Genomic DNA, 24,652 nt, shown 5'->3' with positions numbered 1-24,652 from the left:
CATCACGCTGTATTGCTACCAGAATTACAGAGTCACTGTACTTAGTTGTAAAACTGACAGGTATCTAGGAAATGATGGTTTTCTTTTAATTGTTTAAAGGTTCATATGAAAAGCTAATTTGGCATCTGTATCAGAGACATGAAAGTAAGAATGTGCGTCAAGTGCCAAGGCAGTTTGTCCTAAGTTCATTGTATTACCGCATGCTGAAGTTCGGCAGCTGCCCCATTTAATTTTCAATTGGAAAGTGTATTTACCATTGAAACAAATCTTATCTAGAATGTTAAAAGCATATGATCTAATAAATTTATTTAAAATTCAAATACTATACTTTTATCATTTGGTTATAGCTGTCCAATCATTCATCAAATATTAATCTTGAATGGTGGTGGTGGTGGTGGTGGTGGTGGTGGTGGTGGTGGTGGTGGTTAGTGTTTAACGTCCTGTCGACAACGAGGTCATTAGAGACGGAGCACAAGCTCGGGTTAGGGAAGGATTGGGAAGGAAATCGGCCGTGCTCTTTTAAATGAACCATCCCGGCATTTGCGTGAAATGATTTAGGGAAATCACGGAAAACCTAAATCAGGATGGCCGGAGACGGGGTTGAACCGTCGTCCTCCCGAATGCGAGTCCAGTGTGCTAACCACTGCGCCACCTCCCTCGGTCAATCTTGAATGAGTCTTCCCTATTGCCTGTTTCTCCCAAGTAAACTTTTGCATCTGGATGTCTCTTCCCCCCCTCCCCGATATATATGTGTGTGTGTGTGTGTGTGTGTGTGTGTGTGTGTGTGTGTGCGCGCGTGCGCGCGCGTGTGTAAAAAATGTGTGTGAAGTTGTGTTGGCTGAAGATTCCAACAGAACAAAGCAGTTGTAACACTCAAAAGATATTGTGTCATTAGTATTGAGACTTGTATTGTGGCTGAAATGTCTTGAAACAGATAATGCAGTATATAAATATGTTTACTTTTGTCTTGTGTGAAATTAGCCCAACCTTACATGATAAGTGTGCAAAGAGACACACACACACACACACACACACACACACACACACACACACACACACGCCATGATAAGTGTGCAAAGACACACACACACACACACACACACACACACACACACACACACACGCTTAACACTGGATTTCCAGCCCTCCCCCATATAGTGATGATAAGTGTGCAAAGAGACACACACACACACACACACACACACACACACACACACACACACACACACACGCCATGATAAGTGTGCAAAGACACACACACACACACACACACACACACACACACACACACACACGCTTAACACTGGATTTCCAGCCCTCCCCCATATAGTGATGTTTTACTTTTTGTAATTTGTGTAGTCTCATATATAACTTTGTTTTTCTTTCCATTCCAGAGGACACTTGCTTATGACAGCAAAGACAGTATTTTATTGGACTTGGAGAGGTACGGAGGAATATGTGACTGTCAGGCTGACAGGTTAGTTTTTGTTAGAAATAACATTACAGTGGTTCATACATTAATTAGCAACTGATGTGGAAATAGTTCCCATTTTTGAGAGAGGAAGTCTTATTAGCTTGGTGGAAGCAGTTATTTCACCTTGCATATGACTATGTTGTCATCAGATTTTGCACTAGTTGTCTGAGTGGTAGTTGTACAAAGGGCAATTAAGACACAGTGTTTTACTACAGTCCATTGTAGACATTTTCAAGGACAGATACAGGGGCAACACCATATTCAAAACTGTTTACTCATTTGGCTTTCCATGTGCCATCATGTCCTTAGATTACTTTGCTAGGGTATTGTGGTCAGGATCAGTATGTTATGGGTACAATGACTGCCAGTGGATAGCATGGAATTCAATAACAGTTAAATGGGGTATAATGTAAAACGGAACTTCACAGCAGATGTGGTCGGTAAGCAGACAGGGAGTGAAAGACTGCAAGCAGCAAGCACTGTACCCTTCCATCATCACAGGGAATAGGTTGGAGACTTGTGTAAATAAGAAAATTGTCTGAAGAAACCTAGAATGGCTTTATGTTGTTTGTTACTTTGCACTTCAAGCTGCATATCAGTGCAAATTGGTACTCAAAGATTTTTTATTTTCCCAGTCAGTTGTGCTATGAATCCTGATCGAGTCCTGATTTGTTTCACCAAGCGGGATAGCACAGTGGTTAGCACACTGGACTCACATTCGGGAGGATGACGGTTGAAACCCGCGTCCAACCATCCTGACTCAGGTTTTCCATGATTTCCCTAAATCGTTTAATGCAAATGCAGGGATGGTTCCTGCAAAAAAGCGTGGCCACTTTCCTTCCCTGATCTGAGCTAGTGATCCGTCTCTGATGACCTCTTTGTTGACAGGATGTTAAACACTAATCTCCAGTTCTTGGTTTGTTTCCCCAACATGACCTGTGCTCCACCTGTAGGCACATAAACTAATAAATTCCTTGACAAATGTACATTTTCTACACTTTTCTTTAATGCTGGTAAGACTATCACATCCAGCTTTGTGGTTGTGATATCTACACATTCGTAGAGCCCTAATGAATGTGCAATGAAACCTTCACAGAGAGTTTGCAAGGTGGCTCTGGATGGCATCTATTGTGACCTGTGTGGAAAACATGATTGTCACATTTGATAAGGGCACATAGTGAAAATTCTACATGAAGTGTACATAAATGTTCAACTGCAACTACCAAGTATTCTATTATTAAATCACTATCTGTGAAAGGATGCAAAGACTTCACTAAAAATAGTGCAATTTTGTAGCTTATCCAAACAGCACTCACTTGATTTTCCTCACTTTTCTTCCTCCACTTCTGAGAGCTTCCTTTTTTAAGTTTTAAAACCTCATGTACACTTTCAGCTCATTCATATTTTTCGTTTTCGTATTCTCTGGTGTGGTAAGACATGTAGTGCCTCTGTAAATTTAAATTCCTGAAACTATTTGGTGTCTTATAATACACTGAACATTTTGGAAACCCACGTTTTTGTGTGAAACACTAAGATTCCTTGCCCTGCAGATTCAAATGGAAAGAAATTCTTGATGTTACACAGTTATGACTCGATAGTGCTGCTATTAGATGGTGCCGCTGTCAAAACTGATGCTGTCCAATTTCAAAGGTGGCTCTTCTTATGTTCTGGCATGATGCACATGCATTTCCCTCACTACCCACCATACCACAACTGTTGTGCAAATGAGCTGAAGCATGAGGAAGCACAAATGCTTGCACTCAAAATAAGCGAGTTACTAAGAGCTAGCATAGAAGATCACTCACCAATTCATTGCTGGACAACAGGTGAGCACTCGCAGAGGACCATCAGAAGCCACCATCTCACAGAAGTAATTATCTTTTTCTTGACATCACCCTACTCTCTCTTTGATTGAATCCATTTGGGATCCTGGTGAGAGAGATGGGTAATTTGCAACCTTTTCAGAGCGGTGTACACCAGCCATGACTGACCATAACGTGGTCGTGGATCATCATGGCTCTCTGTTGGTTCCTGTGAATCCTTGACATGAGAAGTTATTACTATCTTCCAGTTAGTTGGAGGATCTACACACATCTGTGTAGGTTCATCTATTGCAGTTGCCTGGTAGTGTTCAACTAAGTTCAGGAACTTCACTTGCAAATTCAGGAAGAGTTGAGTTCAAATATCTGTCTGACCTTCCCTACTTCGATTTTCCTAACCTGAGCAGGTGAATACCAGGCTGATTCTCTTTAAAAAGACAAAGCTGATTTTCCCTACACCCTGTTATATCCTAAAATGTGCTCTGTATCTATTTGAGCTTGTGCTTTGTTTCCAGCAACCATATTGCTAATGAAATGTTAAATCATAACTTCCTTCTGTTCTTCTGACAGTATGCAAAGGATAGTACAAAATCTTTTCAGCATAGAATTGTTTGATTCACCTTTTAAAAAGAATTTCTGTTACAATCATTGCCATCTTTTCGTTCTCTAAAGCCATCAGACCATTTTTTATTCAACAGGAAGGCGTTCAAGTAATTTGAAGTTTTTGGCTGGAGTGCTGTGGTGATGAAATAACTAACTATTTTGATCCCAGATGATTTCAAGCACCTCTAAGACTTGAGACAGAATTTGTTTTGTGTCCTAGTCGTGCCCCCCCCCCCCCCCCCCCCTTTCAGTCCTCTCTCCCCATGGCTTTTCAGTTGGCCACCACAATCTTGAGCCCTTGGCTTCTGGAGAAGAAAACGAATGCCACAACCCATTTTTTGATAGACCAAGATTTTTATTTAATTTTTGGCTATATGGGTGCACTTTGATCATCAGACATCACTTGTTTTGTGAATGATTGTGACATTGATGATAAGAAAGTAAAATGATACCCACCAAGAACAAAGCTTTTGCCTTTAATGTTGTGTTGCAGAATGATGTGGACTGTGAGGACTGACAGGTCCAAAGATTCCTATTTTCAGTGGTGTGCTACGCAAGTCTTTAATGGCTTGTGAACTAGGTTATTCTGAGTAGCTGTTAAGCTCATTGAACTCACCAAATATAGTTGGCTGATGCAGGCATTCTTTTATGAGCTCTTAAGACATTCATTCAAAGACCTGATCCACTGTCAGACCTTGGGAAAAATTGTATAGCAAAACTGTTCACAAAACTTCTTAGTTCCACACCAGTATCCCTTGCAGATAACTGGCCAAGAGCTATGGAAAATCATAAGAAGCTTGACATGTAGTGGACTATGAATGGACAGGACCAAACGTGCGAATAGAGAATGGGGTGTGATTTTTTTTCCATGTGGTGCCTCACATCACAATACTATCCAGTACCCCCCCTGCGGGTTCGGGGGTACGAATAGGCCCGCGGTATTCCTGCCTGTCGTAAGAGGCGACTAAAAGGAGTCTTCAAAGTTTCGGCCTTATGTGATGGTCCCCACTTGGGTTTGACCTGCCATTTTCAAAATTTCCATTGTTAGTGCGTGCCATTTGGGGAAGGACGCCTTACGTGGTGTTTTTCTATTGGTCCATCGTGCACCTCCATCTTGCATGCTATCTATTGTCGTGTGGAGGGATTTACACCCCATTTCTTCTGGGTTGCCTCCTCGTCTTGTGCGCAATCCCCTTTTTAGCGCCCACGGCAACTGTGGACCCTTTCAACACCTAAAATCCAGCACGGTAGCCAGTCCGTTGTGGTGGGGTCGTCATGTACCCTCTTGGTGGTAGCCCCCTGACCACGCAGGGATCGCACTACAGATGCCAGAGCTGTTTCCTCCCCATGCATGCCAAGGAGTATGTGCCCATCTTGTCTGGGGCACGGGGACTCCGGGCAATGGGATATCGGCCAGGTACCCGTTGCTTTGGCTGGGTGGCGCCCTTGGGGAGAGCCCTCGTTCGGAGTAGGTGGCATCTGGGTGGATGTGGCGCAATGAAGCGCAATAAATCTCACCAAGCTGGTGGTCGCACTGCCACCAGCATCTCTAAGCGAGGCAAAATTGAATTCGATGCTGCACAATATGATCCTCAGTCGTTCCCCTCGTTGGCTGTGCCATGGGAGGGACGCAGATCTAGTGCCAAGCAGGAGCCTTATGTACCACAATACCTTGTCTGCAGCAGGACTGATGGTGACTCCTTTCTTTCGACAAAGCCTATGTTTTTTGTGGAACACCTGGAGGATAAGTTTGGGGAAGTGGCGGGTTTGTCTAAAATGAGGAATGGGTCCATCCTCCTCAAGACGTCCTCCCCAGCCCAGTCACGGGCGTTGCTCTTGTGTGATAAGCTGGGAGACGTCCCTGTTACCGTCACTCCCCACAGTAGCTTAAATATGGTCCAGGGGATTATTTACCATCGCGACCTCTTGTTACAGTCCGATGACGAGCTGAGAGCTGACTTGGAACGACGTGGTGTGCATTTTGTCCGTCGTGTGCACAGAGGACCGAAGACCAACAGGGTGGCCACCGGTGCCTTTATCTTGGCCTTCGAGGGTGCTGTATTGCCTGAGAAGGTCAAGGTAATGGTTTACCGTTGTGACGTCAAGCCATACGTCCCTCCCCCGATGCGGTGCTTCCAGTGCTGGAAGTTTGGGCATATGTCCTCCCGTTGTCCATCCAGCGCCACATGTCGAGATTGCAGACGCCCCTCTCATCCCGATTCTCCATGTGCGCCTCCGCCTGTCTGTGTCAACTGTGGGGAACACCACTCTCCATGCTCGCCGGACTGCCCCGTTCTTCATAAGGAGCGGAAGATTATGGAATTTAAGACCCTGGACCGGCTTACTTATCGCGAGGCAAAACTGAAATTTGGAAGGTTGCATCCTGTCCCTCTTCAAACTTCTTATGCTGCAGCTACGTTATCGTTGCCCTCGCGGGCGGCAGTTGTCGCCTCCTCTGTGCCGCCTTCAGTTGGCCCTCGGGGCCGTCCATCTCTGTCTGCCCCCCTCGTGTCTGGGGGCAAGCCTTCCTCTGTTGCCCCCTTAGCAGTTGGGGGCAAACCCCCTTCTGTCACTCCCCCCGCACATGCTTCAGGAGTGACATCTGCTCCAACACCAGGGGTCTCGATCCCTCCCCCTCCCCCTCCCCCTCCCCCTTCTCTGCCGGCGTCGTCTCTGCCGGCTCCTCTCTCGCGGAAGGGGTCCCTCCCTTCTTCCGTTTCTTCTGCTACCCCGCCGGATGTCAGCCAGTGGCTGAAGGTTCATCCACCTGCTGGTCGTAGGGCTTCTGCGTCGTCGTCAGCCTCCGACGCTCCTTCAGAGAAACTCTCCCAGCCCTCTAAGCCAAAGGACAGACGCGAGAAGAAGGACCGGAACGTGTCCAAGAAGAAGGACGCTCCGGCAGTTTCAGTACCGCCTGCTGTCAATAGCTCTGGCTCTGGGGATGCGGTGGAGATCCTCGCCTCTGCCGCGGATCTCGCCCTCACGGAACCCTCGGGGACCTCTCCTATGGACACAGCTGACTCTCGCTCGGTGGCGGCCGTTGACTCTGCGGCGCCGTCTGCCTCTTAGTCGACTTAATGCCCTCCCAGTCCCTTCCTGCTTCCATTCTCCAGTGGAATTGCGGCGGTTATTTCCGCCACCTGCCTGAGCTCCGGATGCTTCTGAGTGTTTCCCCTGTTCTGTGCATTGCTCTTCAGGAAACTTGGTTTCCAGCAATGCGGACCCCTGCCCTTCGCGGTTATCGGGGATACTATAAGAACCGCGCTGACTGTCAACGAGCTTCAGGTGGAGTTTGCCTCTTTGTTCACCACTCTGTCTGTAGCTCACCAGTACCCCTTCTGACGCCTTTAGAGGCAGTCGCTGTCAGGATTGAGCTCTCGCCGGCTATTACTGTTTGCTCTGTTTACGTTCCTACGTATGGGCAACTCCCCCGACATGTCTTGGCTGCGCTGCTGGCTCAACTCCCGCCGCCATTGCTGCTTCCGGGCGATTTCAATGCTCACAACCCTCTATGGGGTGGGACTGTCTCCGATGACCGCGGTCGCGCTGTGGAGCGTGTGTTGGCTCAGCTCGACCTTAGCCTCTTGAACACCGGTGCTCCCACGCATTTCAGTGTGGCCCATGGCTCGTTCTCGGCCATCGATCTCTCTCTTTGCAGCCCCGGACTTGTCCCATCCCTTCACTGGAGAGTGCATCCTGATCTGTGTGGTAGTGACCATTTTCCCATCTATTTGTCACTGCCCCAGTGTCATTCTTCTGGGCGCCTGCCCCGCTGGGCTCTCAACAGGGCTGACTGGCCAGCTTTTACTTCCGCTGCCACCATTGCTTCTCTCCCACAGGGTGACATTGACGAGGTGGTCCGTGTCTTGACCTCGTCAATTATTTCTGCGGCCGAGACTGCCATCCCTCGCTCTTCTGGACTCCCTCGGAGGAAGTCTGTCCCCTGGTGGTCGCCGGAGATTGCTGAAGCTATTCGTGACCGTAGGCGGGCTCTCCAGCGTCATAAGCGGCACCCGTCTCTGGAGACCCTCATCGCCTTTAAGAAGCTCCGTGTCTTGGCCCGTCGTCTTATTGCACGGCGTAAGCAGGAATGCTGGGAGAGGTACATTTCATCCTTGGGCTCCCGCGTCTCCCCGTCGCTCGTGTGGTCCCGCATCCGGCGGATTTATGGATACCAGACCCCTATGGGTGTCCCTGGAATCTCCCTGGACGGCGCTGTCTGCACGGACGCTGCCACCATTGCTGACCACCTTGCCACGCACTTTGCTACGAACTCTGCGACTGCAACTTACCCTCCTGCCTTTCGCTCTCTAAAGGAGCGCGCCGCGCGGACGTCGTTATCGTTCCACACACGTCGTTCTGAAAAATACAATGCTCCTTTCAGCGAGAGGGAATTCCTCGCTGCCCTCGCCAATTGCCCTGATACAGCGCCAGGACCGGACTGCATCCACGCTCAGATGCTGAAGCATCTCTCCAGGGACTCCCAGAGACACATCCTCACCATCTTTAACCGCATTTGGAGCGAGGGCGTGTTCCCGTCACAATGGCGAGAGGGTGTTATCGTTCCCATCTTGAAGCCCGGTGCGGACCCTCTGGCGGTGGACGGCTATCGTCCCATTACACTAACCAACGTTTTGTGCAAATTGCTCGAACGTATGGTGGGGCGGCGTTTGTGTTGGGTCCTTGAGTCGCGCGGTCTCCTCGCTCCATCCCAGGATGGCTTCCGTCAGGGCCGGTCTGCTGCGGACAATTTGGTGCGGCTGGAATCTGCTATCCGTATGGCCTTTTCCCGTCGTCAGCATCTCGTTGCTGTATTTTTTGATCTGCGGAAGGCATATGACACAACATGGAGGCATCACATCCTTGCTACGTTGCGCGAGTGGGGTCTTCGTGGTCAGCTCCCAGCTTTTCTTCAAAACTTTTTATTGCGCCGCTCTTTCCGGGTGCAAGTCAGTGCCGCCTCTAGTTCATCTTATATACAGTTAAATGGGGTCCCGCAGGGCTCGGTGTTGAGCGTTTCCTTATTTCTAGTGGCCATTAATGGTCTGGCTGCAGCCGTGGGGTCGTCGGTGTCTCCTTCTTTGTATGCCGACGACTTCTGCATCTCATTTAGCTCAACGACTACGGGAGTCGCCGAACGCAGGCTGCAAGCAGCCGTTCGCAAGGCGGCATCATGGGCTCTGACTCATGGATTTCAGTTCTCTGCGGCCAAGACTCGAGTTATGCACTTCTGCAGGCGTCGGACGGTCCACCCTCATCAGGAACTTTACCTCGACGGTCACCTACTTGAAGTGGTGGACACTAGCCGCTTCTTAGGACTCGTCTTTGATGCCCGGCTCACATGGGTTCCTCGTATTACTCAGCTGAAGCAAAAGTGCTGGCAGCACCTCAACGCCCTCCGCTGCCTGAGCCATGCGTCTTCGGGTGCAGATCGCAGCACGCTGTTGCGATTGTACAGAGCCCTTGTGCAGTCCAGGTTTGATTATGGGAGCCTGGCCTATGGGTCTGCATCGCCCTCAGTGTTGACGTTGTTCGACCCCATACACCACTGTGGGGTTCGGCTTGCAACTGGTGCTTTCCGTACGAGCCCCGTGGATAGTCTGCTGGTGGAGGCCGGGGTTCCCCCGCTGCGGATTCGCCGCCACCGACTGCTCGCCGACTATGCTGTCCACGTGCATTGCTCACCGGGCCATCCCAATCATCGCCTGCTTTTCCCTGCCAGGGTCCTCCCTCTGCCCGACCGGCGACCTAGGTCTGGGCTTTCCATTGCTGTCCGTGTCCAGTCCCTGTTGTCGGAACTGGGGTCATTCCCTCTTCTGCCGCCCTTCCGGGCCTGTGCACCCACGCCTCCCTGGTGTATGCCCCGTCCGTCCGTCCGCCTGGACTTGGCACGGGAACCCAAGGACTCGGTTCCGCATGTGGCCCTCTGTCACCGTTTTCTTGCGCTCGTCGCCTCATTTTCAGGCTGTGAGCCTGTCTACACTGATGGTTCCCTGGTGGATGGTCGTCCTGCCTCCGCTTTTGCTCACGCTGCCCATGTTGAACAGCACTCCTTGCCGGCTGGCTGCAGTATTTTTACTGCAGAGCTGGTGGCCAAATTGCGCGCTCTTGAGCATATGCGTTCCTGCTCAGGTACGTCCATCGTCATCTGCAGTGACTCCCTGAGCAGCCTCCAGGCTATCGACCGCTGCTATACCTCTTCTCCTCTGGTATCCTTTATTCAGGAGTCTGTTTTTGCCATTACCCGCTCTGGTCGTTCGGTGGTCTTTGTTTGGACGCCAGGTCACGTTGGCATCCCGGGGAATGAACGTGTCGACAGGCTGGCCAAAGGGGCGGTCGACGCCCCCACTTTGGCGATCGGCCTCCCGGCTCGTGATTTGCAGCTGGCGTTGCGCCGTAAGGTGCTTCAGATGTGGTGTGACGAGTGGCGTAGCCTGACTTCTCCGAATAAACTGCGGGCTGTTAAGGAGACGACCGATGTGTGGCAGTCCTCCCTGCGGGCTTCTCGCAGGGACTCTGTCATCCTGTGTCGGCTCCGCATCGGCCATACCTACCTGACGCACGGACATCTTTTGTGTCAGGAGGATCCCCCCCTGTGTCAGTGTGGGTCCCGGTTGACGGTCGCCCACATTTTGTTGGAGTGTCCCCGCCTGCGCATCCTTCGGCAGACTTTTAATCTCCCGGGCACGTTGCCTTTGGTTTTATGCGACGATGCCTCCATGGCTGACGACGTTTTAAATTTTATCCGTGGTAGTCCTTTTTATGGTTCCATTTAGGGGGGACCTGTCCCTTTCCCTTTCTGTGTATCTTGTCCTCGAGTGTCTCATTGGTTGCAGATTTTAATGTGTGTATTCGGATGGTTGACTCTTTCCCAATTTTTGTTCCCATGGTCAGTCAACCAGTCTCCGACCCTCTTATTTTCTTCCGTTTCTTTCTGTCCAGTGTTCGTCTGTACTCTTCTTGTCTCTAGTGTTCGCTGACACATTGGTGTTCTTTCAGTGACTGGGGGGAGGGGAGTCTCCTCCCCAATTGGGGTTTTACCTGTTCCGTAAATTTTGTTTCGCCGGTTTTTTGGAATGGGGGACTGATGACCTTAGCTGTTTAGTCCCCCTTAAACATCCCAACAACAACAACAACAACAACTACTATCCAGTACCCTGTGATTAGTGTGTAGAAAAAATAGCACTACTATTGTGTAGCTGAATAATAAATTGTTTGGCCTTTAAGATGCTCAGCATTGTTGAGGCAATCTGTCAAAATGTTCATGATCCAAGAAATATTTCTTAATGTTTGATTGTACTTTCACCAGCTCTTGACATTAATACGGCCTTTTCACCTGCTACTCTTCATGTTAATGCAGAGTTCCTATCGTATTTGTTGTCCACTCCAGTTACTTTTATTCAACTTCCTTGATATTGCAGTATACGTCCCAGGAATCTTCTGTTTTTTGTAATGGGGGTATTCCAGAAAGTTTTACATCATTCAATGTTCAAGACTTTTCATGGCCATCTCATGTAATATGTCTGTAACTTGCTCTTACAGTAGATTTCACGTGACTCTCTTTTTGTCTCCCTGTATTGATATGTGTATATGTGTAATGTTCATAATACAAAAACAGTTGATTTTGGGAGCACTATTATGAATTTATTTTGAATTAATGATTTTGTCATGAGGTGAAATAGGCCATGATTTCATTGTAAAAATTTGAAACATATCAACTCTGCTCTATTCCAATGTGGCATAGCAGTGAAAAGCCATCATGGAGTGAAAATAATTCAAGCAAGAAATATATCATTAATCATATTATAGAGGAATTAGAAGAAATAAAGAAAGCAAATATTACAAAACTGATAACTTTTTTAGGTATTTAATTTTGCAATTGAATTAAAAACCTGTTTTATTGTGCAAGTTACACAAACACTATCATAAGATGAGATGACTGATGCCCTTACTAATTTAATCCTAGATCACAAAGCCTAAGGGCAGATATGACAAGAGTTTTGTTGCTAGTGGCAGGTAGTTCTTTCCCTTGCAATGGTGACTTTTTAGTTAGGACACCTTGTGTGGCTACTCAAAGGTGTGTTTGTAGACTGGTAGTTTCTAGCCTCTTTGTCATCCAGGATTTAGCAAGTTCTTCATCCAGGCATGTAAGAAAGTCTTTTCTTGGCAATATGTTGGCTCTCTGCTGCTGATTATTGTGGGTTTGGATAACCCAAGCATTCACACACCAAGTATTTATCAAGCCATAAAACACACATAGTGGCCATCTTCTGATCTTCTGACTACATGAATAGGTGCTGCACATTTGTTCCAGCATATCTACTCCAAATTTGGTGGAATTTTAATCCTCTGTTATGCGTAGTTTCTTACTAATACCACAGATAGTGAACTGGTAATGAGCAGTTTGCAGCAGAACAACTATTGTATTTGATTTTGCTGTATGTGAAACTGGTTTTTTTTCTTTATCAAAGCAAAACATACACATATCTACACTTCTGTTTTTTGTGAACAGTAGCTCAGTATTTCAGATTTGTTGGCATGACTGGTGCCAGCCAGTGTGAGTTTATACTTTAAAAGATCACCTGCCAGTTTCAATGAGGTAAAACAGTTGTCTACTATGATGTTTGTATTTAAGCCTAAGAGAGTCCTTGTCATTTCCTTTACATAAAATTTACAGAGAGACACGTCTATTTTGTTTTTGTGTCATGGCCATTACTATTTTGATCCCATGTTTATTTGGGTTATTTGGGATATACATGCGGAAAGGACATTGTCCACAAAAACCCAGCAGTTGCATATCTATCATAACAAATGAGCCTGGTTGTGCAGTTATGAATCAACTGTTCCCAAGTTTTGTCTGTTGGTGCGAAATAATCATTTTCTCTTGTAGCTTGACAAGTTTCTTTGTTGTCAAATCTCAAATAAGACAAATATGAAAACTTGATATACTATCAAGTGGAGAAAACCTGTAACAACTGATAAAATTCTATTGAGCTTCCAGGTGCATCAAATGATTTAAAATCCATGTGCTGTTGGCTGAGGAGTACTCGGCTGAAAAAAACCTCGAGACAATTTTACTAGTACATATTGCCTTGAGACTATGCATCTGTGTACACCTGGATCATTATAATGTCTATTTACAGTTTACTGTAACCAGTTTTCAAAGTGGTCTTTGGTTTTATTCAGTTTCAAAACATCTTAGATTAAGAGTAGTTGCAGAGCATCCAGTCCCTTTCAGGTACTGTAGACAATGTCCATAAGTCACTAGGGGGTTGTGATTGAGCACTTGTGACAATCTTAAACTCTAAAATTTTCATTTTTCTTGTTCAGTCCTTTCAAAATAACCTGTCTGACAAAAAAGTGAAGCACTCAGAAGTGGATGTCAGTTCAACTTCGTACACAACAAAGGTAGATATGTGAATGATTATAGAGTTGAAATTTTTGGTAACAGGTACCTTGCCCACCAGAGTGCAGTAGTGTTGTCCATGTTTAGTGTTATTACCAGGCCTGGTATTTTAGATAAGGAGTTTGAACATCATCAGATGTTGAGTGATCACTGTGAAAGACATGGGGGTGTTGTGTACCTGTGTGAGACAGTGTTATCAGCACCTGACAGTTTTAAAGTGTCCTCATTGTGAGTCTCCATTTGAATGGCTTTTGGAAATCATGTAATACCCGGATTTGTGGGTCATTTTGATGTGACAGTGGCCCAATATTGGACTGCCCAGGAACTTGAGGAAAGGCATACTATCATTGTCCAGGTTCTGCTCGACCATATCTGACCACATAACTGGAGGATCGCTATATTGTGCACCAAGCACTTCATAAACCCTTTACATCTGCACATGCCATCTGAGAACAAATAATTGACTTTTTATGTAATTATTTGTGTCATCCCAAGCTTGTGGCTGGCTGCTTGAATATCTCCCTCTTGAGTTGGCTACTTCTCTGTTACAAGTCCGCAACTTGTGGTTTAGTGGCTAGCATTGCCGGCTCTGGACCACGGGATCCCGGGTTTGTTTCACGGCCAGGTTGGGGATATTCTCTGCCCAGGGACTGGATGCTTTCATTGTTATCATCATCATCATTTGTGAAAGTGGATTGTGAAAAAATTGGGACTTTGTATGGGCACTAATGAACATGCAGTTGAGCGCCCCACAAACCAAACATCATCATCTCTGTACAACATTTGTGATATGGGGATATGCGTGTATTGAATTGCGACCAACACAGAATTTGGTGCCCCATTCCACAATAGTGGCTTTTGACAGATATGATGCCCCTTGCACATTCTTCGTTAGGGAATTACTATCCTATTCATAGGCTGCCATTAACACCACAACGCAGATGACTGTGATTGGAGTTGTGCCGTGACCAGGAAAAATGGACGGCTATTGAATGGTGTTGCATTGAGTTCAATGATAAATCACAGTTGTGCACTACCTGGATGACCACCTTCGGTAAGTGCTGTGGTGAACTGGGGAAAGGTCCCATTCTTCTAATGTTTTGGCAAGGAACACCATTGTTACTTCTGGTGTCAAGGTGTGGTGAGCCATTGTGTATAATTTGACATCATGGCTGGTAGTGGTTGGGGAAACTCTGACAGCACAACAGTATGTCATAATCATCGTGCATCTTCGTGTGTTACCTCTGCTGCAACAGCAGTGTGATGTTATTTTTCAACAGGTCAGTGCACATTCAGACATGGCATGTGTGTATGTGCACTGTCTGCATGATGTTGAGGTACTCCCATGGCCAACAAGATCCCTAGATCTGTCCGTAATAGAACGTGGGGGACCAACTTGGACATCAACTCTCTCCCAGTAACAGTGTCCAGGGTATCAAGGACCAGTTATAACATTTGTGGGCCAGCTTGCCTTAGGAGAGGACACAATGGCTATAAGATGCTGTTTGCAACTGAATCAGCCTAAGCTTTGAGGCCAGCGAAGTGGTGGTGCAATGTCACTTATAAGATGGCTTATATTGCCAAGTTATTTGTTAATGTCACTTGATTTTGTAATCACTGAAATAACGTCACATACCCTCACAACCCATTAAGTTTCATTTTGTTTTCTCCTCACCCCCTCGATGCTTCATGTCTTTCGTCAGGCAGTGTAAATATAAGGAGCAATCAGAAAGTTTCCATTTGAAGGCTGTGCTGTTCAGAATTGGTATGCCAATCAGGCAAAATCATCACGAGCATTAAGGCAATCATCCCACTTAAACACCAGATTGGAAATACTCATTTGGTAAAACACAGTGTCCTGGTGTGTTTAGAAATCCATAACTGTCTGCTGCACATCCTCATCTGACAGGAATCGTCGACCCTTCAAGGCCTTTTTTAAGTGACCAAAGGCATGATAATGGCTTGGGGATGGGGAGATCAGGACTATAGTGTGAGTGCTCCAATGTCTCCTACTTGCATTGGCATAATTTCTGCATTATGGCATTTGTGATACGGGGACTTGCATGTGTCGAATCGTGGTCGGCACAGGACTTGGCTGGTGCACATTCCACAATGGTGGTTTTCTACAGATGTGATGCCCCATGCATATTCTCGATTCTCTGACAGATGTCTACTGGTGTTTGTCCTTTGGGAGCCAAGAAGAGAATAACAGCATGTTGGTCCTGTTTGGCTGCATTTGGTAATAACTTTACCATAGTACATGTTCCCACATATACTACACATACGTTAGAAAGACACAAATGCCACACTATTCCTTTGCCTACATGTCAGTGTCTATATAAATGAATTGGAGCCACGGTACATTGCATATATGCTGCAGGGACACCTTCCGGCAGAAACTTTTTGATTGCCACATATAGAAATGATTCCCACTTTTTCATAATTGGAGGGGATGCTTTTCCAGAAGTTCCGTATCCCATCACAATTTGAGGCATTAAAATCAAACTGTTGCCCATATCATTCTTTGCTATATTCTGTGTTAGCAAAATTGCAATGCACTTCATGCAATACAATATCTCTCTACGTTGGAAGTGGTGCAACTGTTTGTCTCATCTCTTCCATTTTGTTGATAGGAGGAACTTCCCAAAAAATGGCAGGTGGCTAAGCAATTCTGTGTGAAGTGAAAAAAATTATTTTTACTATGATCATATTAGCTGTACTCTCCAGCCGAGTTAAACCACTGCACGCACTCCCTCTGGCCAACAGTCTCCCCTTCCTCTATCTGTCAACACCTCTTAATCCACCCATCATCGTCATCATCATCATCATCATCATCATCATCATCATCATCATCATCATCATCATCGAGCACCACACAGGTCACTGCTCCGTTCCTCATTTGTTACATTCTTCGGCTGAGCACCATCTGCCTCTCCCTCTCACATTCCTATCCTGCACATGTGCTGTCTTGCTCTGAACTTCCAGATATGCCTTCCCAACCCCTCCACCATTTCCTGCCTCTTTCTCCTATGCTCCCCCCCCCCCCCCCCCCCCCTCCCACAACCCCTCACCCTAGTCAACCTGCCAAACTGGAATTCTGGCATTTTGTGTCCAGCTGGCACAATGTAGCTGCACAGGTGTGTGTGTGTGTGTGTGTGTGTGTGTGTGTGTGTGTGTGTGTGTCACATTTCCTGAACTACAGAAAGTCCGTTAACAGCACTTGATCAGTTCTTAAAACTACTTACGAATTTTGGAATGAATGTTATTTAAAATTGTGGATAGTTTCTTTCTCTTCATTGATGTTCCGAGTATAAAGTTTTGCTAAAGCCTAGAATCAGTCTGAAGTAGGATGGTCTAGAACTGATAAAAACTAAAAAGCAAAGAGGAACAGGCTAAATTAGCAAAGAGCACAGTGCTACTACAGCGTAACTGAAGAATTGAAATACTCTGTAATCATTTTGTGTTTTTAGGGACTTTATCCTGTATGCTGTTTCTGCAGAAAGCCAATCTGTAGATCCTGTTACTCGAATATTGGCTGAAACAGTAGTTCGTGCGAAGATCACAGAAACGGAGGTAATAATATTTTTTAGCACACAGTTCACTATTAGTCCGCTATTTTATATTTTAGATTAGCCTAACCTAGCCGTCCGTAACTTCTGCTCTTGCATCGTGTCACTGCTGACTGTAATTCTTGTAGGTCATTTCAAACTGTGCATGTTCATTACAGATAGAGACCAGGGAAATTTTGTGTAAATGATAAAGCAAAAGCTAACATGAAATCTTTGATTATTTGTGATGATGTAATGTGAAATTGCTGGTTTTTGTAGAATTCCACAAAATTTAGCACTTCTCCCATTCCTGTGTAAAAAGTTATGAGTCTGCAGGCAGCAGTCTATTAACACTGATAACCAATAATTATTGAATATTTAAATTTGATTTTGACTTTTTTCTCAACTATGAGAATTGTATATAATTTCAAAGTAACACTTGATGTCCTGTGTTAAGAATTGTGGCTTTGGATGTGACATCAAATGAACTACATTCCAGTAACAGTTTTAGCCACTGACATGACTTTCCCGACACTTTTGCACAACCAATCGTACAAAAAATGATGCATTCTTGTGATATCTTTAATGCAGTGCATTGGGTAAACTAGATATTTTCATAATACACAAGTATAAATATGAAGAACACCAAATACAACACCTCAGTTTTGCACAGTTTGCATATTAGCACAGCATCCGACATCTTTCAACTTAACATTGGCTGTGGCCTACGAATAGATCACTATGTCATCACAAACTTCATTCACAAAATAGTAAAAAAAATAGTGTTTTTTGTGTGGGAGGAACACATTTGCAGAACATTGAGTGTCCTGTGAATGTCTGATGGAAGAAACACAGATGAGTTCGATGTTGATTTGTGAAGCTAAAGTGCTGTATTTGGTGATTTTTATATTTATACTTTTGTACTAGAAACTTTGCACCATATTAAGCATTTCTTCAAAGTGAGTCATTTTTTATATGATTTCTTGGGCAAAAACATTGGGAAATCTGACATCGCCAGATAAAACATTACCGATATTCCAAGTTAAAAAGTGAAGATTGGTTCATTAATGTGGGAAAATGATTTTATTGTGAATGAATATAGTAGAAATATGAAGGGTCTAATACTTCAGGCACTAGTGAAGGAAACACTGAAATGCACTGTGTTGCACTTTCAAATTAGGCTAGCAACTCTTGTGGCCATAGCTCCATGAATTATGTCAGTGTTAACAGCTCTTGTTTCAACTGGGATGACAATGATCTCTTATTAATGCTGACATGACAAAAAGTCTGTTGTGTGCCTAGAATGGCAAGTTTCAACTGTGTAATATATTATGAAGGCATACAGAACCATTCATAATAAGGGATACAGACCCCTTCATAATTTAGTGGAAAACCAGCTTTCCATGCGTGCGGAATATGTGTACGTGGTGAAATGTCTGGTGGTGTGCTGAAAGCAGTTTGTCTTCCATATTCAAATTTAGGCTCCAAATGCCTCCTTTCTCAGCATAGCAAAGTACTGAAGGATTGGTGGTATATAGTTTCTGAAGAGAACTTTGAAGTTATGACAATGCTTTCTTTTGAAAAACTTTGAACAATGTATAGGTGTAAAGTATTTTTTCTTTAATTAATTAGAGTTAATGGAATCAATATAAATAATTTCTTTTTTAATAATGTACATAAATGTGTGTGCTGATGTCAGTAAATTAAACTTATAGGTATATTTTCATTCTTAACATAACACTGATAAACAATGAAATAAGAGAAAAATAAGAACATACACTACTTGAAAAATAAGCCATCTGAAATGAATAGCAAAACAGGCAAAAAATAACACTGAAATTGTCAATAACATAAAACAATTTTTTCCTGTTCCTAATACAGATTGTGGCTTGTGATCTGTATGGGAAGGCAGTTGTTTAAGCTAAATGTACTAATTTTGAAAAATCTGCTGACCATGGAATATGTAGTATCTCTTTAGTTTCTGGACTGTGGTTATTTATAAGGGCAAGAAACTATTGTAGAGGCTTTAAATTCATTTATGAAATAGATCTCATTCCTTGTTTGGTTCTTTTCATTTCTACTTAATAAAGTGATTTTGTAGACAATATCGTGAGCATTAACAAGTATACATGCTAACTGGAAGTAGAGTCATTGTATTGCATTGTATAGATCCTGTTGTTGACAAGAGCAGCTTGAATAAATGAATTTATAAGATTGCAGGTGACAGTGATTTGTATGGATGCTTATTAAAAATTACAAATAATACATTCCATACATTAAGTATTTATATATTATGCTTTATAACTTCAAATATTCTTCAGTTGAGTAAAAGCAGTAATGCTGTAAGTAGGACAGTAATTATTTTCCAAAGATTTTGGCCTTCATAGTTACATTTATGTTTTTATGAAATGTGTTATTAAGTTTGACTCCCATGTAGAAAGTACTGTTTTGGTACAGGGACCTGTTGATAAGGGTCATATATAATTTTTTGTTTTGTCTGGTTAAGTGGCCATGAATATCAGTTTTTTTTTCAGTCTACTGTCCTCACCCACTTCATCAATTTTGAAGAATATGAGGGTTTACATAATGTAGATACGTGGTAAAGGAGGAATCCCTTAAACGCGTGACTTAGTATTTTACCTATAAGGGTAAGAAAAATGAATTCTTCTTGATAGTTAAGCAGGCCATAAATTATGGAAATGTCATTCTCATTGAAGTATTGTCATGGCTGTTTAAATTTTAAAATTTAATATACAGCTTTCACAATAATTGCAACTGTTTGATATCTTAAATTCCAAAATGTATACCGTATTTACTCGAATCTAAGCCGCACTTTTTTGCCGGTTTTTTGTAATCCAAAAAACCGCCTGCGGCTTAGAATCGAGTGCAAAGTAGGTGGAAGTTCTGAAAAATGTTGCTAGGTGCCGCCACAACTAACTTCTGCCATTGAATATGTGTAGCGCTACACAGGCATGCTTTTCAGGCACAAAGATAAATACTGGCGCCAAAACCTCTGCGTCACTAAGTAAATTTAAAAAGAATAGGTGGAGGACGAGCTTTTTTCTCCGCCCCGAGTTTTGACCACTGCATTTTCATACATTATCCAAAGAAGTAAATACAAATTCCATATTGTTCATCTTCGAATGTAGGAGCATTTAAATTTACTACGAAAATCCGACTGGCAAGACTGTTTGGGATGTTTGGCAATATGGCCAACTCTGCGTTCTGAATTTTTTTCTACCTGTGAGAAGAGATGGTTGCTAATAGGAACTTTTATGAATTGTGAATCACATGCAGTATTCTCTTCACCACAAGAATCACACAAATACAAACATTTTGCCATGTATTCTTTTGTGTTTGCTGCTATCTCATTTAAATACTGTCTGCCTAATAAACTACGAAACTAGTGTGAGACAACAGCAAACATGGAAGAATATACATATCATATCATGTCATGTTTATATTCGTATTATTCTTATGCCCAATAGTGATATAGTCAGAAATGAAGCACGGCAATTGACTAAATTTTTAAATGTACGATGACTAATTTCTGTGCAGAATGTAATGTACAAAAGAGGCGTCTGCAAAGATTTTCAAACGTAGAAAATTTTTCGCTAAATTCTCGTTCAGAACATCTATCATACGCAGTCTATTATTTGGTTCCTGTTGATCATTATCAAAGAAAGCAGCAGTGTAAGTAACAAGAAATAGCAGTCTCTTGCCATTGTTTCGCTAATGAGATGAATCCTCACTTTTTTTTTAAATTGTAAGCGGCGGTAGCATGCACAAAAGCAAGCCATGCCGCGAGCGGCGACAGGTCGTAAACACTCATTATCAGAATGCGACAAACAATGCCTGACACAGTAATTTATTTTCAGCTTAGAGTGACAAACGCCTATAACAAAGAGAATGGCACTCATCAGATCAAAGAAAAATAAGCAATCAATTCAAACCAGATGAAGCATGTGAAAAAGGAAGGGTACCCATATAAATACGCACGGAGCGCCTGACTCATAGCAATGGCTACCTGGTAAAGCTTAATTGTCAAGCTTATGACTCGAACCAAAGTACTGAAGCTGTATCGTCATTCATTCGACCTAAATTGTGTCTCATATTACAATGGACCAACTTTGTTTCGATTTGGAGGTGCGGCCTAAAACTTTTCTCTCCCTTTGAATTTCAAGTCTCAAATTTCAGGTGCCGCTTAGATAATGGAAATTTTTTTTCCCTTGATTTCGAGTCTCATTTTTCGGGTGCGGCTTAGATTCGAGTAAATATGGTAATTAAATGCAAAGTTTATCTAACTTTGCTGTCAGCCTGCATAGATGGCGTCTCCACATTGCATCTATCAATGCAATTATTAAAAAACAAATACTTGGGATGATGGAATAAAATAAAACTGTTGAGCAGCCACAAGTCGCATACAACTTTCCTTTGTTTTACACATTTCACTCATCAAATGCGAGCATCTTCAGAAATTTAATAGCCAATGGCCACATACCAAATATGTCTGACTATGTACAGTGCTGAGGTCACACATTTTTTTAAATGTGTGATATCGGTGCTGTATGCAGCCACGTATAAAGTGAAACACTTATATTACACTTTCGTGGGGTCTAGACTCAAAAACCATAAAATTGAGGAAAATGGAGAATCGAGGAAAAAGTTAAAACCCCCAAAATATGAGCAAAAACAAGTGTAATTGACAGATGTGATTAAAAATCATAATCATCACCAGTTGTATAACATCTCTGTAAGTGGAGGAAAGTAAATGTACAATACAATGTTTATGCAATAATTTGTGGCAATGAATTTCACCAGTTCTTAAAAAATCACAGATGTGGAATAGCAAGTAAAAACTCACCAAAAGATTGAAATTGTTATTGGGGTACGAGGTAATTGAGCTATTTTCCGACATGCTATGACCACAGATTACACATCAAAACATGTGTTTTTGAGACATCTTTCCTTTGTGTCCACCCAGAAAAAACCAAAAATTGATGAACATTATGAATTAAATTGAAAACTGTGAAGTTCAGTGGAATCTAACATGTGGTGGCGTGAATTTCCCTTTTGTAGCCAGTGGCAGTTTAATTCGGTCCAGCAGACTTTTCAAGCCGCATATGCACTAAGCCTGAAACATGTTTCCAGCTACTTGATGTGGACACCATTTGGAAACATCTTTCAAAACAGGGAAACATCTGAAACTTCCTGGTAGATTAACACTGTGTACTGGACTGAGACTCGAACTCAGGACCTTTGCCTTTCACGGGCAAGTGCTCTACCATCTGAACTAACCAAACATGACTCACACCCCGTCCTCACAGCTTTACTTCTGCCAGTACCTCATCTCCTACCTTCCAAACTTTACAGAAACTCTCCTGCGAACCTTGCAGAAGTAGCACTCCTGAAAGAAAGGATATTAGGATATTGCGGAGACATGGCTTAGCCACAACCTGGGGGATGTTTCCAGAATGAGATTCTCACTCTGCACCAGAGTGTGTGCTGATATGGAACTTCCCGGCAGATTAAAACTGTGTGCTTGACCGAGACTCGAACTCGGGACCTTTGCCTTTTGTATGCAAGGTACTGGCAGAAGTAAAGCTGTGGGGATGTGGCGTGAGTCGTGCTTGGGTAGCTCAATTGGTAGAGCTCTCGCCCACGAAAGGCAAAGGTCCTGAGTTCGAGTCTCAGTCCTTCACATAGTTTTAATCTGCCAGGAAGTTTCATATCAACACACACTCTGCTGCAGAGTGAAAATCTCATTCTAGAGGGAAACATCTATCTGTAGTAGTGTCGGTACAGATCAATGGAACCAATGTTTCAGGCCAGCTTCTGCATGTTAGTGCAGCATGGTGCAAGTGTATGTTTACATGTCGCATTGTGTCGTCTGTTGTATAGAGTTGTTAGGTGTTTTGTTTTATCTTGCTGTACTAAGTTAAAAAAAAATGCAGTGGGCGAGGAAGCAGACTGTAGAGTTGTTATTGTTGTACCAGGCTGATGGCTGCTTGTGGATTATATCAAGCAAGCAGTACAATAACAGCAAGAAAACAAGACGCTCTGCAGAAAACTGATGTTATATTTGGTAGAATACTGACGGGAATGAATCTCCCTTCGACAAAAAACTAAAGCTAATAACTGGTCTAGTTGTTTGTAACTGCTTTCCTGAAATTTCTATCTTTTTTTTAAGAGATGTTGATACCATATATGCCAGAAATTCAAAATTGTTATGATGATATCCAAGTGAAATTACAGAAACTAGAGCTGTCTTCCCTACTCAGTCCCCATATGTTGGAAGTTTTCCCCACAAGTTGTTCTATAGTAAGTTCTCACTCAACAGAGACAATGATTGTATGCAAACCAACAAATTGATTTCTTACAATGTCTAATCTGAATTTATCAATTACTACCAACCACTACACAAACTCTCCATCAAAGTAATACCGTATTTTTAAAACCAGTGAAGAAATTCATTGATAAATGCAACCTTATTCTGTAAAACTACAAAACACTGAGGTGTTTTTGGCCAAGTCACAAGTCACGAAAAATAAATAAAAAAGAGAATGAACGAAGATGACATCTTTCATTATGTTTACATGAACTTTCGAGTATTAGTAATGCAGCAGCACATATTACAGTTCCCTCGTCTCTAGACATGACGTGGCAGACAATAAGAAAACAATGCAACAAATAGCATTGCAGACAATGTGAATAGAGTGAGAAATGTTTACAGCCAGTGTGGACAGAAACAGATACAAGGAACAACAGGCAGAAACAGATGTGATACACCATAGGAAATAATGTTTCCAACAGAAACATGTTTCCAGTGGCAGTGTGGATGCAGCATCACACTACTTTTTTGCGGTTGTGATGTCACTATTGGGCATTCGACTATCAACTTTTGTGAGCACTTGTGAATGACCCCTGTGTGAACTGTGTGCATTTTTTCCTTTGTAGAGTGTGATGTATGTGGGCAGTACACTGTTTCAAAGCAACGGTAAATTGAAAGCATATCACATATATGTCACACTTATCATTAAATATCACTTAATAAAACATCAGTAATGTAAGTCTTCAAGATATTTTATGATGACTAATGCACAATACTAAGTTCAGATGAGAAACCTGTAGTGTAATAGATAATGTCATGGTTAGCTGACTTGGAGGTTATTAGTTTGCATCTCGCTACATGCCAATATATATATATATATATATAATTAGCATGGTTACCACATTCGTTACGAGCGTCATAAAATACGTTCTGCAATATTCGATATTGTTAAACATTTCTGTCTGGTTAGAGAATGAAGGATGAAATAAATACTTGCATGTTTATTTCTGAATGTGTGGTGATTCTCGAGTGTGTGGTTAGACAGAAACCTAAGAGGATGGCTCACATTCCTGTGAGTTTAGTGGGCACCAATAAAATTCATATTGTTCCTTGTCACAAATACTTCACTGTTTATTTTCAGATATGTGGCGATTTCTGAGTGTGTGGTGAGGGAGGAGCCTAAGAGGACAGCTTAAATTGCTGCAAGTGAAAAGATGACCAAAAACATTCTATTCTTCCTTGTCACAAATATTTCGCACATTATGCAATCACAGACATATTCCCCTAAAGAGTTCTTGCTACAACTGTGATTCTCCTGTCACTAACATACCCATAAACATCAATTTCATGCTATAACATCAACAAATCGATAACTTTGTTCCTGGTTGCCTTTACAGTGCAACCACGTTATAATTAAGTCAGTTCCTGCAAAAAGTAGTGTGAAACATACTTGACCTAACATCATTGCGC

The 24,652-nt window shown here is 43.2% G+C and overlaps 1 protein-coding gene across 1 annotated transcript in view; it reads left to right on the top strand.

Annotated features, from left to right (window-relative positions):
- The window catches only part of LOC126298769 (mitochondrial-processing peptidase subunit alpha), a 114,128-nt gene that overhangs the window by 29,730 nt on the left and 59,746 nt on the right, over positions 1 to 24,652 (top strand). The window contains exons 4-5 of the mRNA XM_049990222.1: positions 1,395 to 1,477; positions 16,774 to 16,876. Of these exons, the coding sequence (XP_049846179.1) occupies positions 1,395 to 1,477; positions 16,774 to 16,876 (186 nt within the window). The remainder of the gene's footprint in view (positions 1 to 1,394; positions 1,478 to 16,773; positions 16,877 to 24,652) is intronic.

The sequence above is a fragment of the Schistocerca gregaria genome, chromosome X, assembly GCF_023897955.1.
Source record: "Schistocerca gregaria isolate iqSchGreg1 chromosome X, iqSchGreg1.2, whole genome shotgun sequence".
Lineage (NCBI taxonomy): Eukaryota > Metazoa > Arthropoda > Insecta > Orthoptera > Acrididae > Schistocerca > Schistocerca gregaria.
The sequence above is the reverse complement of the archived record's forward strand: the minus strand, read 5'-3'. Positions and strand labels throughout refer to the sequence as shown.